The following is a 16,699-nucleotide window of genomic DNA, read 5'->3' on the forward strand; positions in this document are numbered from 1 at the left end:
CTCGACAGATTTGTTAGGGTGTACCAACTCAGGATTGGCCTCCCTGGCTCTCCTCCCTCTACCCTTCCTAACAGTCACCCAGCTGCGTACCTCTGCTTCTTGCGTCTCCTCTGTTCCTCCCTCCTCTATGCTGGCCCCTACCAGCGCCTGATAGGTAATGTCCAAGCTCCTTTCCAGGTTGTTGATGCCACGCAGTGTTGCCACTGTGTTCTGTAGGTCCAGGATTTGGTCTACCAGAGCAACAAGTTGCTCACATCTTGCACAGCAGTATTCGCCCTCGAATGGTTCATCAAGGAACGCATACATGCAGCAAGAAGTGCACTGAGTGGCAAAGCCAGTCATGTGAGGGGTCGAACCAAGTCTCTGTTATTCCCACAAGGTCTATGTCCTCCTCATGTACTAACATTTCCAACTCATCCATTTTATTAGCTAGGCTCCTGGCATTAGCATATACACCTCTTAGTTTTAAGGAAGTTAAGCGCAATTGGCGGTTATGTTTATTCCTGTTTGGTCTGAGGTTCTCCCGCACAGACCTGCCAATTGACCTTGTGGACCTACTGTCGCTGCGATGTGCCCCGAGTTCGGCACATCGCAGATCTGGCAGACAGATTGTTGTGCGGGGTTTATGGCATCTGACATTTTTTTCTGCAGCCAGTAAACTCCCCTCCATGTTCTCCTATGTCTTCCCGGCATGTTCTCCTATGTGTCCCCGGCATGTTCTCCTATGTCTCCCCGGCATGTCCTCCTATGTCTCCCCGGCATGTCCTCCTATGTCTCCCCGGCATGTCCTCCTATGTCTCCCGGCATGTTCTCCTATGTCTCCCCGGCATGTTCTCCTATGTGTCCCCGGCATGTTCTCCTATGTGTCCCCGCCATGTTCTAATATGTCTCCCCGGCGTGTTCTCCTATGTCTCCCCGGCGTGTTCTCCTATGTGTCCCCGGCGTGTTCTCCTATGTGTCCCCGGCGTGTTCTCCTATGTGTCCCCGGCGTGTTCTCCTATGTGTCCCCGGCGTGTTCTCCTATGTGTCCCCGGCATGTTCTCCTATGTGTCCCCGGCATGTACTCCTATGTCTCCCCGGCATGTTCTCCTATGTCTCCCCGGCATGTTCTCCTATGTGTCCCCGGCATGTTCTCCTATGTCTCCCCGGCATGTTCTCCTATGTCTCCCCGGCATGTTCTCCTATGTGTCCCCGGCATGTCCTCCTATGTCTCCCCGGCATGTCCTCCTATGTCTCCCCGGCATGTTCTCCTATGTCTCCCCGGCATGTTCTCCTATGTCTCCCCGGCATGTTCTCCTATGTCTCCCCGGCATGTTCTCCTATGTGTCCCCGGCATGTTCTCCTATGTCTCCCCGGCATGTTCTCCTATGTCTCCCCGGCATGTTCTCCTATGTGTCCATGCACACACAGGCTGTTATCAGTCGTTTTTGGCAGGGGCGGTTTCTGGCTTGAAAGTGACGTTTTTCAGCCGGAATAAAATGCTCCAACTCTGAAAAAAAGCTTAAAAATGCTGAAAAATGCAAAAAAAAAAAAAGGCTGACAAACGTGGCTATTATCAGCGTTTTTGAGCCATAAGCTTTGGTGGGAGTATAGTTTTGCTAAAAATCGCTACTGCAAAAATGCTGGGAAACTCCTTCTACAGCTGCAGCTTTCTATTGGTGTTTTGAAGACGTCCGGTGGGCATGAGGCCTTAGCACCCAAAAACAAGTTATTTTAACAAATTGAGAAACAGAAACTCATCACACCTGTAACAATAGGAGAAATGAATATCCCCAAGCGCTTAGGAGAATTATAATTGTAAGCAGCTACTTAAATAAACCAAAATTTAACCACTTGCCGACCGCCGCACGACTATCTACGGCGGCGGTCAGCCCCTCACAGGCAAAGTGACGTAGGGCTACGTCACTAGCTTGTGAGGGTCTAGGGAGCGAGCGCGCTCCAGCTCCCGCGTGGTCACGGACCCCCCCGCGCGTGTGACCGGCAGACCCGATGTCCGCCGGCCACTCTGCGATCGGCGGGGGAGAGGGAGAAAGTCAGGCAGCTTGTGTAAACAAGCTGCCTGTCATTCTCCCCTCTGTATGAGAGATGATCATATGGATCTACTATGTAGATCCGTTGATCACTCTGCATACAGCTGAAGCCACAGCCAATCACAGTTAGAATCACGCCCCTAGGGGGACACACAGCCCCTCCCTCTCAAATAAAGTTAACCCCTTCACTACCAGTGTATTTTTACAGTAACAGTGCATATATATAGCACTGATTACTGTAGAAATGTCACTGGTAACCCCAAAAGTGTCAAAAATGTCAGTCAAGGGTCCGATCTGTCCGCCGCAATGTCGCAGTACCGCAAAAAAAATCGCAGATCGCCGCCATTACGCGTTAAAAAAAACAACAAAAATGACAAAAATCTTTCCCTTAGTTAGTAAACGCAATAACTTTTGCGCAAACCAATCAAAATACGCTTTTTGCAATTTTTTTTACCAAACATAGGTAGCATAAAACAAATTGGCCGAAAATGTTAAAAAATTTTGATTTTTACATTTTTTTGGGGGGAATTTCATATTAAAAAAAAGGGAAAAATATTGCTATTTTTGCAAAATTTACGCTCTTTTTTTGTTTATAGCGTGTGATCAAAAAATCGCACAGGTGATCAAATACCGCCAAAAGAAAGCTCTGTTTGTGGGAAAAAAAGGACGCCAAATTCGTTTAGGTACAGCGTCGCACGACCGCGCAATTGTCCGTTAAAGTCACGCAGTGCCGAATCTCAAAATACCCCCTGGTCAGGAAGGGGGTAAAATCTTCCGGGGCTTAAGTGGTTAATCAAGAGATCCTCCTAACAAAATGTAGAGAAATCCAGTAGTGCTATAAGTGATGCAGTAATGTTGGCACCCTCCTACCGCATCTTAATCATATGCTCATATAGCAACAAGTGTAAAACATTGATATAAAAACTTGAAAACAAAAATGTGAAAAATAGTGCAATAGTGGTGGCACCCCCTACTGCATATCAAGCATGTGTTGACATAAAGTAAAAGGTATAATGACATAAGTAAATCCAAGTCCGTGTGATAAACAAATCACATAATCAAAGGAGTGTATAGTCTATTGATGAAAGTGTAGAAACCTATGGGTCACCAATCTCCACCTTCACCGTGTCTGGGGAAATAGCTGAAGAATACTCTCACCAACAGTAGTTGCTTAATTACTCTCGTAACCAAGCTAGAAATGGGAGAGTCATCAGACCACAAAATCACACTTCAATAGGTAAGCTCCCGATCAAGTATGCAGCCATGCAATAATGTTTATAATTGCATTTATTCAGCCAAACAATATAGATACACTCACTTGGTTCACATTAAAACAGCGCATATAAAATCATCCTCATGAAGGGGGTGACACCCGACCCGGACACTGCCTCCAAGGACAGAACAGCCGGATATCACAACACTCCTTAGTCACGATATTGTCATTATACCTTTTACTTTATGTCAACACATGCTTGATATGCAGTAGGGGGTGCCACCGCTATTGCACTATTTTTCACATTTTTGTTTGCAAGTTTTTATATCGATGTTTTACACTTGTTGCTATATGAGCATATGATTAAGACGCGGTAGGAGGGTGCCAACATTACTGCATCACTTATAGCGCTACTGGATTTCTTTACATTTTGTTAGGAGGATCTCTTGATTTAAAAAAGTTATTTTAACAACAGATAGTTTAAGGCACTCTAAGGGCTCTTTCACACGGGCGCTCCGTATGTCCGCAAATCATCCTATTTTTTTGCGGATGATTTGCGGACATAATGTAAGTCTATGGCATTGCGGATGTCAGCGGAATACCATCCGCTGACATCCGATTTTCCTCCTGTCAGTTCTGTTCCGTTTTTTGGAACAGAAAAAATCCTATTTTTGTTCCGTTCAAAAAACGGAAAGGAAGTAAAATCGTATGTCAGCGGTGTCATCCGCAATCCCCCATAGACTTACATTAGGTCCGCATATCATCCGCAAACGGATGGGATGATATGCGGACCTACGGAGCGGATGACAGAAATGTCATCCGCTCCGTGAAAAAAAAAAAAGTCCCGCAGCGGACCTTTCACACGGAAAGCCCGTGTGAAAGAGCCCTAACACTGGCAAAAAAATTGTACAAAGAACTCTGCGAGCAACCTCCCTAACTAAACAAATAAATGCTGCAAACACTTCACTTCTCATAAGTGTGAAAAAATCTTAATAAATAAACTAGTGTTGTGTTATAAAAATATGGTCAAGATTTGCGCAACACTAGTTTATTTATTAAGACTCTAACACTGGCAATTCTGATTATTTATTTGAAAGTAACTGAAGGTGGAAGGCTGCACTGATCCGCTCGGTCATTAGCGCTTGTAAATGCTGGTGAATCTTTATTAAAACTGCCAGAAAACCACCATGTGAATGGTCGGCCTTGATATGGAGGGTCCTGAAAGTTTCAGCCACCTGGGCGTTCTTCCCATCTTCCTGGAGAAATGACTGGTTTAGGTGCTGTCGGTTGACAGTCCGGCCGGGCCTTGCCCAATAGTCTGCCCAGGAACCAGAGATTCCAGAGGTTTCAATCCCAACTCATCCACAAGGATGGATGTAAAAATGGTAAAAAGGCGCTGGTGTCCCTATAAAAAGTATTAGCAGTTGTGTGCCTGGGTGTTAAAAAAGTGCAATATCTGTTGTGCAGTAGTGGCAAAATAAATATATATAAAAGTGTATATCAATTAAAACTTGTTATAACATGTGCGGTAAAAAATATGTTGGTTAGAATTTGCAACCAATAATCATATATACCATCATGCAAGATTTTATATAAAGTGCTGGTGCCACAGGATATATTTGTGCCAAAAAAATAGTGATATAAGGTGCTAAAAGTGCAATAAATAGCAAATAAAATGCTAGTGATCACTTATCAATATAAAAAGCATATGTGACATAAATAAATTATTGCAAAGAAATAACGGAATTTTTGTAAAATCTTACCTGTAAAATTCCTTTCTCTGAGTCCTCCGACAGTCGCCGCCTCTTCATATTCGTCACATATGGGGTATTAGACTTTGCTCCGAAGGAGTAGCTAGGCAACAGAATATGTTAACAATAAAGCTTTAACATATCCCACCCTCAAGGGGTGGTCCCCTCAGTCAATACCCTCCTACTTCCTGCAACCATATCTCAGTTTTAGTGGAACAGCAGTAGAGTATACAATCAAACCCCAAAAGAGGGGCGGGGGCGGCGACTGTCGGAGGACTCAGAGAAAGGAATTTTACAGGTAAGATTTTACAAAAATTCCGTTTTCTCTTACGTCCTCCGACAGTCGCCGCCTCTTCATATTCGTCACATATGGGGACGTCCCAAAGCAGTGCAAACATGAGGGGTGGGAAACGCATCCGCGCCGAAAGGCAACGCAGTCTCCGCATCAAAGAAGGAACCTTACCAAAGGAAGGAAACCAGCTGGGCAACAGCAAAAAACAGGTGCTCAACAGGAGCAACAACCCAGGAAAAGACAAAAAAACCAGGGGATACAAAACTTATCCCAACAGCCAGGAGTCCCCAACAAGGGACCCTAGGGAACAGCCGCACTAAGAACCTTGCGGCCAAAGGAAGCATCCGCCGATGCCTGAACATCTACTTTGTAGAATTTTGTGAAAGTGTGCACGGTCGACCAAGTCGCCGCCTTACACACCTGGGCTACAGAAGCCCCATGACGACAGGCCCAAGACGTACTCAGAGATCTAGTAGAGTGCGCCTTCACAGGCACAGGGGGAACCTTCCCCTGCAAAGCATAGGCCTGTTCAATGGTCTGCCTGATCCATTTGGCGATGGTAGAGGCCGAAGCCGCCATGCCCTTCCGAGGACCCTCTGGAAGAACAAACAAGGAGTCCGTCTTTCGAAAAGACTCAGTCGATTTAAGGTAAACCCTTATCGCCCGAACAACATCCAGAGAGTGCAATCTCACCTCCTTTGGATGTTTAGGCTTCGTACACAACGAAGGCAAGACAATATCCTCATTAAGATGGAAGTCCGAAACTCGTTTTGGAAGAAAAGAAGGATTAGGTCGCAAGACCACCTTATCCAAATGAATAACCAGGTACGGAGACTTGCAGGACAAAGCCGCCAGCTCCGACACTCTGCGAGCCGAAGTGATCGCCACCAAAAAGGCGACCTTTTTGGACAACATAGACAACGAGATCTCCCTGATCTGTTCAAAAGGAGCACGTTGTAACACAGATAGAACGAGATTCAAGTCCCAAGGGGGCAGAGGATCCCGCCCCGGGGGAACCAGATGCCGCACACCCTGAACAAAGGTGCCAACCAATGGGTTGGATGCCACGGGACGTTGAAACAGAACGGCCAGAGCAGACACCTGACCCTTTATCGTAGCCAGCGCCAAACGCTGATCAACACCCGTTTGAAGGAAAGACAGCACACGGGACACCGAGTACGTGCGGGGTGAAAACCCCCTGGACTCACACCAGGCAAAATAGGCCTTCCAAGTACGGTAATAAACCTTCCCCGAGGAAGATTTCCTCGCATTGATCAAAGTATGAACGACCTCCGGAGAGAGACCCCTCTCCTTCAGGACCTCGGTCTCAACAGCCAGGCCGTCAAAGCCAGCGACTGTAAAGCAGGATGGTATATCGGTCCTTGAGACAGTAGATCGTCTCGAAGAGGCAGACGCCACGGGGCGTCGACCGCCAGATTCACGAGGTCTGCGTACCAGGACCGGCGAGGCCAGTCCGGTGCCACAAGAATCACCGTGTTGCGTTCCAAGTGTAACCTGCGAAGGAACCTGGACAGCAACTGGATCGGTGGAAACGCGTACATCAGCCTGTACTGATGCCACGGGGCCACTAACGCGTCCGACGCGTCTGCCCGAGGGTCGCGAGTCCTTGCCACGAACCTCTTCCCTCACATGGCGTGGGGGACCCGCACAGGCGAACAAGCCGCTGCACATGAGGCAGGGAGAGTCGCAATTCAAGACGCACAAAATGGGGGTTAAGAAACCGCACAGCGTCCAGTGAGGTAGCCACCTCACCAATCATCCCTGCACCGAACAGGGATGGGTCGTTCACTGTGCCAGGAGCGTTACCTGGCTGAACGCTCGATGGCAGACTGGGAAGCCACTGACCCACGACCTGCGACCAGGGGGATCAGCCCGAGACCCAGTCCGCATGATCCTCTTCGTCCGAAGAACTAACTAACGCTGACAAAATAACAGCTAAATAAAGGTAGAGAGAAAAACTCAAACAAAATATTAAAAAGAAGAAAGAGTCTGGGACAGAAAGTCCCAGCACAGAGAGAGCCAGCCACTCCTGACAAGCTAGACATTAAAACTGAGATATGGTTGCAGGAAGTAGGAGGGTATTGACTGAGGGGACCACCCCTTGAGGGTGGGATATGTTAAAGCTTTATTGTTAACATATTCTGTTGCCTAGCTACTCCTTCGGAGCAAAGTCTAATACCCCATATGTGACGAATATGAAGAGGCGGCGACTGTCGGAGGACGTAAGAGAAAAATAATTTTCTTGAGCAGATAATAGTGATAGTATTTCACATGAAGTGCTAAATGAGGTGCTCAAATGGTTAAAATAGTGATCCAAAAAAGTTCATGCAGGATATTGGATGATATTGATTGAATATCGGGTGCTCCAGTGAACAAAGATGGCAATCTTTGCCTCTTACCAGATGCAGGTGGGTCACACAGGCCCCAAACGCTTATGATCCCTTTATCCTTTGGTGGATCAAACCATAGGAACAACTCCTCTCAAGCTTCAATATTGGTAAATTTATTCCACAGAATATATAATGCTCCTTCTCCTCACTCCTCCATTAATTATCTCACGTGGGTGTATATAAAGCCCATATGCAGGGAGACAGGTAAGAAGCCAAAATAGTGTAATACTGTATGTTTATTTATAAAGTTTACAACTGGTTAAAAAGTGGCTGCTTACTATTAGATGTGCCCACCTGGCACAGGGCAATTGGCATTGGTTGCTATGGGTGGCAGGATCGGGACAGGATCTGCAGGCTCCTGGTGTTCTTCCTCCTTGTCAGTCCCTGTAGCGTGCAGTCCGGTGTTCCGTGAGAATTACCTACCCGTGAGAAAAACCTACCCCTCGTCACTTCCGGTTCACGGCACTGTATGGAATGCAGCGGTTACATTAAAACAGCGGGGCTGCAATAGGAATCATCTCCGCTCCTGTGCCTGTCACTTCCCTGCTCTCGGCAAGTAAATATAAAAGCGGCGGCGGGTGTATGTAAACATAAATCACGGAGACGCCAGTCGCTTTTATATTTACTTGCCGAGAGCAGGGAAGTGACAGGCACAGGAGCAGAGATGATTCCTATTGCAGCCCCGCTGTTTTTTTTAACCGCCGCTTCGGTATGTTTTTTCCACGGTACACCGTGCTATTTCCATACTAGTGCGCATGCGCACTAGTCTGCTCCTCTGTTGTCCCTTTAGGTATCCGGCCCTGTGAGCATGCGCACTGCTGCGCTGCTCAGCTGTTCCTGGCCGGAAGTGACGAGGGGTAGGTAATTCTCACGGGGTAGGTAATTCTCACGTTACACCGGTATGCGTGCCAATGTAGATAGGAGGTGACTTTTCCTCTCGACTTCCGGGTTTAGCAGAGACCACAATGAATTTTGCTTAATGCTAGCGTCATCAGGCGGTCCCTGCTACCCGGTCAGGCGGCTACAAATATCGCTTTCTCTCATACAATTGGCTCACAGTCTTGTCACTCAGAAAATCTAAAAGCATTTTATAAAAGACTCTTGCTGGGCCAAATTGTGAAAACGAGGGATAAGAAGACAATGTTGCAATCGTTTCTTATTGATAAAAACCGAAGATAATGTGTTTTGAAGTATACGTTTTTAATGCTAAAAAATGTTTTTTTAAATAAAAATGTCCTATATTTGTCATACTATAAAAAGGATTTTTAAATCCATATCTATATTCTAGTTATCTATTGCCAAAAAATAGTGGGAAAAATGGTTAGTCTTTTTGGTTTGTTGCTCCCCATAGCAATCATTGTCATTGTTGGCAAATACAAACCTTCATATTTTGGGATGCGTCTGGTGACACCATTACTTCCCACATTTTAATACATGTATGGTATACAATAAAATTGATTATTTTATAAAAAGGTAAATATTATATTATACATACTTCATATAATATTTTGCATATTCAAAATCTCATTTAAATAACGCCATCTAGTGGATGTGGGGGATAATCCTAGATAAAATATATATCTCATTTAAATGTCGCCATCTAGTGGATGACTGGAATATCTACTTAAATTGTGATGTTATTTCTGTAGGAAAGCTAAAAATAATGATATATGTCTGCATATATATGTAAGTCATGTACAAAATATGTTATATATATATAAGTAAGTGTATATATATATATATATATATATATATATATATATATATATATATATATATATATATATATATATATATGTAAAAACATTCACCTGATGGGTGTTGAACCATTTTTTTTTGTGATTGGAAGGATAGGGATAAATACTTTGAATAAAATTGACGGTTGAGTGTCAATAAAAATGAGGTTGTTAAAAGTTATGTAAAAAACAGTTAAAATCAATATCCGCATTCAACCCCAGTGGTTTTTAATCAATGTATCCATTGTGTTTCATTTTGTGATATCATTTTCCTCATGTCTGAGCCCCTCCGGTGTTGGTATATTCTGTCAATTCTGCAAAACCATAGTTGGGAGGGGTCTTGCTTATGGTATACCCTAAAATGGTTAGACAAACTGTGTTTTTTAAAACCTTTTCGTATGTTGTCTACATGTTCTCCCATGCTTACAGCTAAGGTGCGAGAGGTACGTCCTATATATTTAAAGGGCAAATACACATATATGTGACAAACCTGGTGCCACATGTTATAAACTGTTTTATTTCGAACTCTCTATGGTCGAATGATAGAAAATATTGTTCCGTTCTTTTTTTATGTTTGCTTACTCTGCAGGCCTTGCATCTTGTGCATCTGAAAAAAACATTTCTTTCAAGAAAGGTTTTGGGTTTCTTTGGCAGATCAGGTACGTTTTTAGCTAAAATATTCCATAGGCCTGGGGCTTTTTTGTAAATGAACTTGGTTTTTTTGGGAGGAGTCCTTTCAAAGTGTCATCTCGTTATAAAATCTGCCAATTCCTTTTAATACAATTTTCAACATCCTTATATTGTGAGTTAAAACCAGTAATAAAAGCCAAGTCGAATGCTGTGTTCTCCTTTTTCTTTCTTGTTTTTAAAAGTTCTGCTCTCTCTAGTTCGGATACTTTCTTCTGTATGTTTCTTAACTCCGTTTCTCTATATCCTATTTCTTTAAACCGTTCAATTAATTTGTCTGTTTGAGTGTTATAATCATTTGGATTAGTGCAGTTTAGTTTGATCCGCATGAATTGTCCCTTAGGTATCGCTTGTATCCATGCTGGATGGTGGCAACTCCTCTTTGAAATGTACCCATTTGTATCCACTTTTTTAAAATTAGGTTTTGGTGTTCAAGGTGTTCTTAGGTTTGTAAATTTCCAGATCTAAGAATTGGATCCAATTCTTGTCCAGTGCATTTTATACTGTATTTGTTGTTGTTGATACGTTGGAAGAATGTGTTTAGGGATTCTTGTGAACCTTCCCATACAATCAGAATATCGTCTATATAACGACGGTAGTATTTTAGTTCCTGCGGTTTGTTTTTGTAAATTTCTTCTTCTTCCCATTTGGCCAGGAATATATTTGCTACACTAGGAGCATACCGAGCTCCCATGGCAACACCTTTTATCTGGTTGTAAAATTCTCCATTGTGCCAAAAGTGGTGATTAGTCATTGCCATGTTTAGACCTTCCAGCCAAATGCCCGCATCTTGGACTCGTATGTCCGGAGCTGGTCATTGTGTGCCTGGAAAAGACCAACAGAAGCAATCAGGTACCCACAGTGGGGCCAGAAACCTTCAGGGCTCGTTCTTTATCATGTGGCAGCCTTTGTTGCCCTCTGAAAAGCAATCTGTGGTGGCGATAGACAGGTGGCTCGCTGGTGATATGTTTTAATCTCGAAAGGGTAAAACCAGGGCACTGCAAACACATGCATTGCGTGCAGATGCGGCACAGCCTCATTAAAGTGGTTCTAAAGCCTTCATGTTTTTTTACCTTAATCCATTCTCTGCAAGAAATGTAAAAAAAACAATTGTGTCCAAATGTCTCAGCCTCCCCTTTACATACCTGAGCCCCATCTCCATCCAGTGCTGTACATGGGAGCAGCGGCTTTCTTCTCACAGGGAGGATTGATAGCAGTAGGAACCACTGTCTCCTGCTGCTGTCAATCAAAGCCCAGTGCAGGCGAGGGGGTAAAGCCCCATTGTCTGTGTCAATGGATGCAGACAGCGGGGTTCGGGAGCAAGCGGCTTGCTTGGGGGGTAAAATAAGAAAGGGGGGGGGGGCAGGTGGACTAGGAGCACTGACAGAGGACCCCAGAGGAGGAGGATCAGGGGTGCTCTGTGCAAAACCATTACCATTACAGAGCAGGCAAGTATTACATGTTTATTTATTTTGTTTTATTTTTTTAAACAAAGGTTTACAGGGGTTGTAAAGTCAGAAGGTGCATTCTAAAAAGCCTTCTGTGTGCAGCAGCCCCCCTAAAACTTACCTGACCCCCCTCTCTATCCAGTTATATCCACAGCAAGTATCTTACTATGGGGGCACCCAAGCCAAGGTGCTGCTCTGTGTATCCATCTGATACGGAGCTGCCATTCGTCCCCATCCCTCTCTCTCCTGATTGGCTAACTGAGTTTGATTAAAAGCAGCAGAAGCCAGTGTCACTGCTGCTGTGCCTCAGCCAATCAGGAGAGAGAGAGAGTCCCTGACAGCTGAGGCACAGCAGCAGTGACACTGGCTTCTGCTGCTTTTAATCAAACAGATCGGACCCTTGACTGACATTTTTGACACTTTTGGGGGTACCAGTGACATTACTGCAGTAATCAGTGCTATACATATGCACTGTTACTGCAAAAATGACACTGGCAGGGAAGGGGTTAACTTTATTGGACAGGGAGGGGTTAAGTGTGTCCTAGGGGCGTGTTTCTAACTGTGCAGGGACATGGCTATTGGTGTAAAAGCAAAGATCAACGGTTCTACATAGTAGAACTGTCAGATCTTCATTTTTACACCAGGGAGAATGACGGGCGGCTTGTTTACATAAGCCGCTCCGCCTTTCTCCCTTCACTGGAGTGATCGTAGTGTGACCGGCGGACATCGAGTCCGCCGGTCGCACCCGCCCGCAATAGGCTCGCAAGTCAGTGACAGGCGAGTGACGTATCGATACGTCACTCTGCCTGGCCGGGGCTGACCGCCGCAGTATATAGTCGTGCGGCGGTCGGCAACCGGTTAACCTTGTTGGAGGTACTGAACCCCACCAGTTTCATATGCGCATTCACCGAACCCTTCTTAATTGGAAAAATAAAATATAATTTTTTCAAATTCAAAACATAGGTATATATTATTTTAGGTATATATTTATACATAGGTGCACAAAATCTCACCTTACCCTGGCCTGCTGTAAGGGGGGATCTATATGGGGGACGGGACCTCACCTCACCTCACCCTGGCCTGCTGTAAGGGGGGATCTATATGGGGGACGAGACCTCACCCCACCCTGGCCTGCTGTAAGGAGGGAGATCTATATGGGGGATGGGACCTCACCTCGCCCTGGCCTGCTGTAAGGGGGGATCTGGTCCCCCATATAGATCCCTCCTTATAGCAGGCCAGGGTGAGGTCCCCCATATAGATCCCCCTTACAGCAGGCCAGGGTGAGGTGAGGTCCCGTCCCCCATATAGATCTCCCCCTTACAGCAGGACAGGGTGAGGTGAGGTCCGGACCCTAGCCTGCTGTAGGGGGGGGATCTATATGTGGGACCCCAGAGTGACCTAACCTCACCCTGGTCTGCTGTAAGGGGGGATCTATATGGGGGACACCAGAGTGACCTAACCTCACCCTGGCCTGCTTTAGGGGGGATCTATATGGGGGACCTCACCCTGGCTTACTGTAAGGTTGGATCTATATGGGGGGTCATGTCCCCCATATAGATCCCCCCTTACAGCAGGCCAGGGTGAGGTGAGGTCCCGTCCCCCATTTAGATCTCCCCCCTTACAGCAGGCCAGGTTACCCATAAAATAGATCCCCTTTACATAGTCTTCTCAGTGTTCTCAGACAGTCACTAGACTAGTACAGCCAGTACTACTCCATTCCTACCTTTTTTTCACTTGTGTCCCGACTCCTGATCACAGGCTAGGTTTTCCTCCTGCAGCACCACTGTCACCACTGGATCTCTGGCCTCTCACCTGCCGGCTTCTTCTGCTGCTGCGGCTGCCTGGCCTGGTGGTTCTTTCCCGCGATGCGCTGGGTGGCCGCTGCACGGGTTAGTCCCTCCCTCCACCACTCCACAGTGGGCGACGCCAGCTCCGGCTGGATCGGATTCGGTCGGAAGCCAAGCTGCACAGCCAGCAGTGAGAGTGAGCCAGGGGCAGAGAGAGCTGCGAGTGCAAGCGGAGCGGGATCGGAAGGACATGCCCGAAACTGGAGAAATAGTCCCTGACAGCGAAGTGGTACTAGCGGAGGGTGTGCCGAACCCTGGAGACTGACCCACCGAACCCCTGGGGTTCGATCGAACCCAGGTTAAGAACCACTGATCTATTGTGTTTCTATGGCAGTGTCTTCATAGATATGATTTCAAGTAGTGCGATTTGAGAAGTAGTTAATGTATTAATTTTTTCAGGACTTAAGCACCATTTCACTGCCAAATTGTGCTGCAAATGGTACCCGTGTTCTTATCAGCTCTACCTGAGCCTGAAAGAAGTGAAAAATTAACCCTTTGCCAGATAACCTTTGTATATAATGTCACCGTTTCTCCCTGTGACATGGATCGCTCTTCTCAGTAGCAGTGAAGTTGTATCAAATCCTTACAAATCTTGATGAAGTAGTGCTGAAGTAGGGGTAAAGTAGGGGTGAAGTAGGGCTAAAGTAGGGGTGAAGTAGTGCTGAAGTAGGGGTGAAGTAGTGCTGAAGTAGGGGTGAAGTAGTGCTGAAGTCGGGCTTTAAAGTCGCACTTCTTTATATTGTACCCGGTGTGACGGCAGGCTTAGCAGTTTTAGGAAGAGCTGGTTATACTTTTTGTCATACCGAGTTCTCTTTAAAGGGGACCTGTGACTACTAAACTAATAGCAGAGGTACGCTTCTCCTTGTGTGCCATGCTCTGGGAAAGGTGTGCATTTCCTGCCCATTTACCTAAGAGGGCTCTCTAAACACCCACATATTACTATTGTGGACAGCTTTGGCCTCTTGCTGGTTGTCTAGCAGTGAAGCTGCATGTCTTGATCGCTACTAAAAGTAGCACAATGGCGACCGGCCATGTCACCGCATTTGTACACTCTTCCTGGGAATTAGAAATCTGCCAGATTACACCATATAATAGGACTGCCTGCTGTTGGTTTGATTAGAATAAGTAGAAGAGTCTCCTAACTTGCTGCTCCCCCTTTTTTGCTCATACACCCCTCTAATGGCGACTCTGTGCAAACTGCAAACAGACTTACACATGGCTATGGACTCCTTCCCTGCCTCCATGTGACAGTACTGAGCCAATCAAGAGGCACCAGCCCTGTCACATGGGAGAGGGGGAGTGAGTGTCATGCTCAGCTGTACCTGGAAGTGCTGAGAATTTCACTCTGCTCCTGGTGGCTGTGAAGGGAAAGGTGTGGAGGGAACTATATAATGGGGGGCTGAAGGGGACTTTATAATGGTGGGGTGGAGGGGACTATATACTGGGGGAGGGGTTAGTGAAGGAACCCTCCTTCTTTGTATGAACAACAATAAGGTCAACTTTCCACATTGCAGTGTTACAGGGGCCAGTGTGAGCATACCACCAGTACAGGTCCATACACCAGAGTAGCGGACACCCCCCACCCATAGTCCCTCTTACCTTGCACACTCTGACCAGTTCATACTGCAAGTCCATGACACAACGCTGGCATGCTTACAAAATTCCTTCTGTACATTCATCATAAAACAATGGGAGTTCCCAAACCTCACAACTCAGAGGAAAGTCATCTGGGGACGGGGGAAGGGAAGGGGTAGTACACCTCCAACTTATCACCTTCTCCTAAGTCTTCCCCACTTCTGCCACAACAGTATCTGGAGGTAAAAGCCACGCTGGCAGACAATTCTCTTTTTAAATTGTAAATAAAGTGGGGAAAGATAAGACCCTCTGTCAGGTTTTGATTTCTGCTATGTCCCCATTGGTAGGATTTTCCTTAGTTTTCTGCCATTATAACACTGGCACTTAGGTCACCAAGACAGGAAGGCAAAGACAAAAATAAAAACGGAATTTTTGTAAAATCTTACCGTAAAAAATTCCTTTCTCTGAGTCCTCCAACAGTCACCGCCCCTTATAAGCCATCACTATTGGGTATTGACTTCCGCTCCGCAGGAGTAGCTAGGCATAAGACTTAGTCAAAAGAACAAAAGCATTTAGCATAGACACACCCATGGGGGCTGTCCCACTGGTCAATACCCCCCTGCAGTGATCCCTCCCAACTCAGTTTGGTAGCATAGCAGTAGGTGTACAAGAAAAAACCCCAAAAGAGGGGCGGGGGCGGCGACTGTTGGAGGACTCAGAGAAAGGAATTTTACGGTAAGATTTTACAAAAATTCAGTTTTCTCTTACGTCCTCCGACAGTCGCCGTCCCTCATAAGTCATCACTATTGGGATGTCCCAAAGCAGTGTAGACATGAGGGGTGGGAGATGCAACCGCACAAAAGGCAACGCAGTACCCACATCAGAGAAAGGAACCTTATGCACACCGTAAGAGAACCAGCTGGGCAATGGAAAAAAAGGCTCAACGAGAGCAACAGCCCAGGAAAGCAAATAACCCAGGGGATAAACAACCCCAACAACCAAGGACCCGCAAAAAGCAAGGGTCCCCTATGGCACCGCCGCACTGAGAACTTGGCGGCCAAAGGAGGCATCAGCTGATGCCAGAACATCAATCTTATAGAATTTGGAAAAGGTGTGCACAGACGAACAAGTCGCAGCCTTGCACACCTGGGCCACCGAAGCCTGATGTCGGTAGGCCCAAGACGTACTCAAAGATCTAGTAGAGTGCGCCTTAACATGGAAGGGTGGAACCCGATCCTTCAAAGCATAAGCCTAGACAATCGTCTGTCTGATCCATTTGGCGATTGTCGCGGCAGACGCGGCCATGCCCTTCCGAGGTCCCTCAGGAAGGACAAAGAGGGAATCCGATTTCCGAAATGATTCCGTGGACGACAGGTAAACCCTGATCGCCCTGACAACATCCAAGGAATGCAATGCAACCTCCTTAGGATGCTTAGGCTTCGCACAGAGCGAAGGCAAAACAATGTCCTCATTAAGGTGAAAATCAGAGACCACCTTAGGAAGAAAAGACGCATGAGGTCGCAAGACCACCTTATCCTGGTGAACCACTAAATAAGGAGAGCGGCAAGACAACGCCGCCAATTCTGACACCCTGCGAGCCAAAGTGATCGCCACTAGAAAGGCAACCTTTTTAGACAGCAGAGGTAACGATATCTCCCGGATGTTTTCAAAGGGAGAACGTTGTAATACGGACAGAACCAAGTTCAAGT

General features: G+C 46.2%; 1 protein-coding gene across 1 annotated transcript in view; it reads right to left on the reverse strand.

Moving 5' to 3' along the window:
- Positions 1 to 4,470: 4,470 nt before the first annotated feature.
- Positions 4,471 to 16,699, reverse strand: part of DRC4 (dynein regulatory complex subunit 4) — a gene marked incomplete at its 5' end in the record, with an annotated part of 112,314 nt that continues 100,085 nt past the window's right edge. The window contains 3 exon segments of the mRNA XM_082271062.1: positions 4,471 to 4,648; positions 10,889 to 10,945; positions 15,015 to 15,067. Of these exon segments, the coding sequence (XP_082127188.1) occupies positions 4,517 to 4,648; positions 10,889 to 10,945; positions 15,015 to 15,067 (242 nt within the window). The 3' untranslated portion in view covers positions 4,471 to 4,516.

This window comes from Pelophylax lessonae, assembly GCF_965119305.1.
Source record: "Pelophylax lessonae genome assembly, chromosome: 10".
NCBI classification, from domain to species: Eukaryota; Metazoa; Chordata; class Amphibia; order Anura; family Ranidae; genus Pelophylax; species Pelophylax lessonae.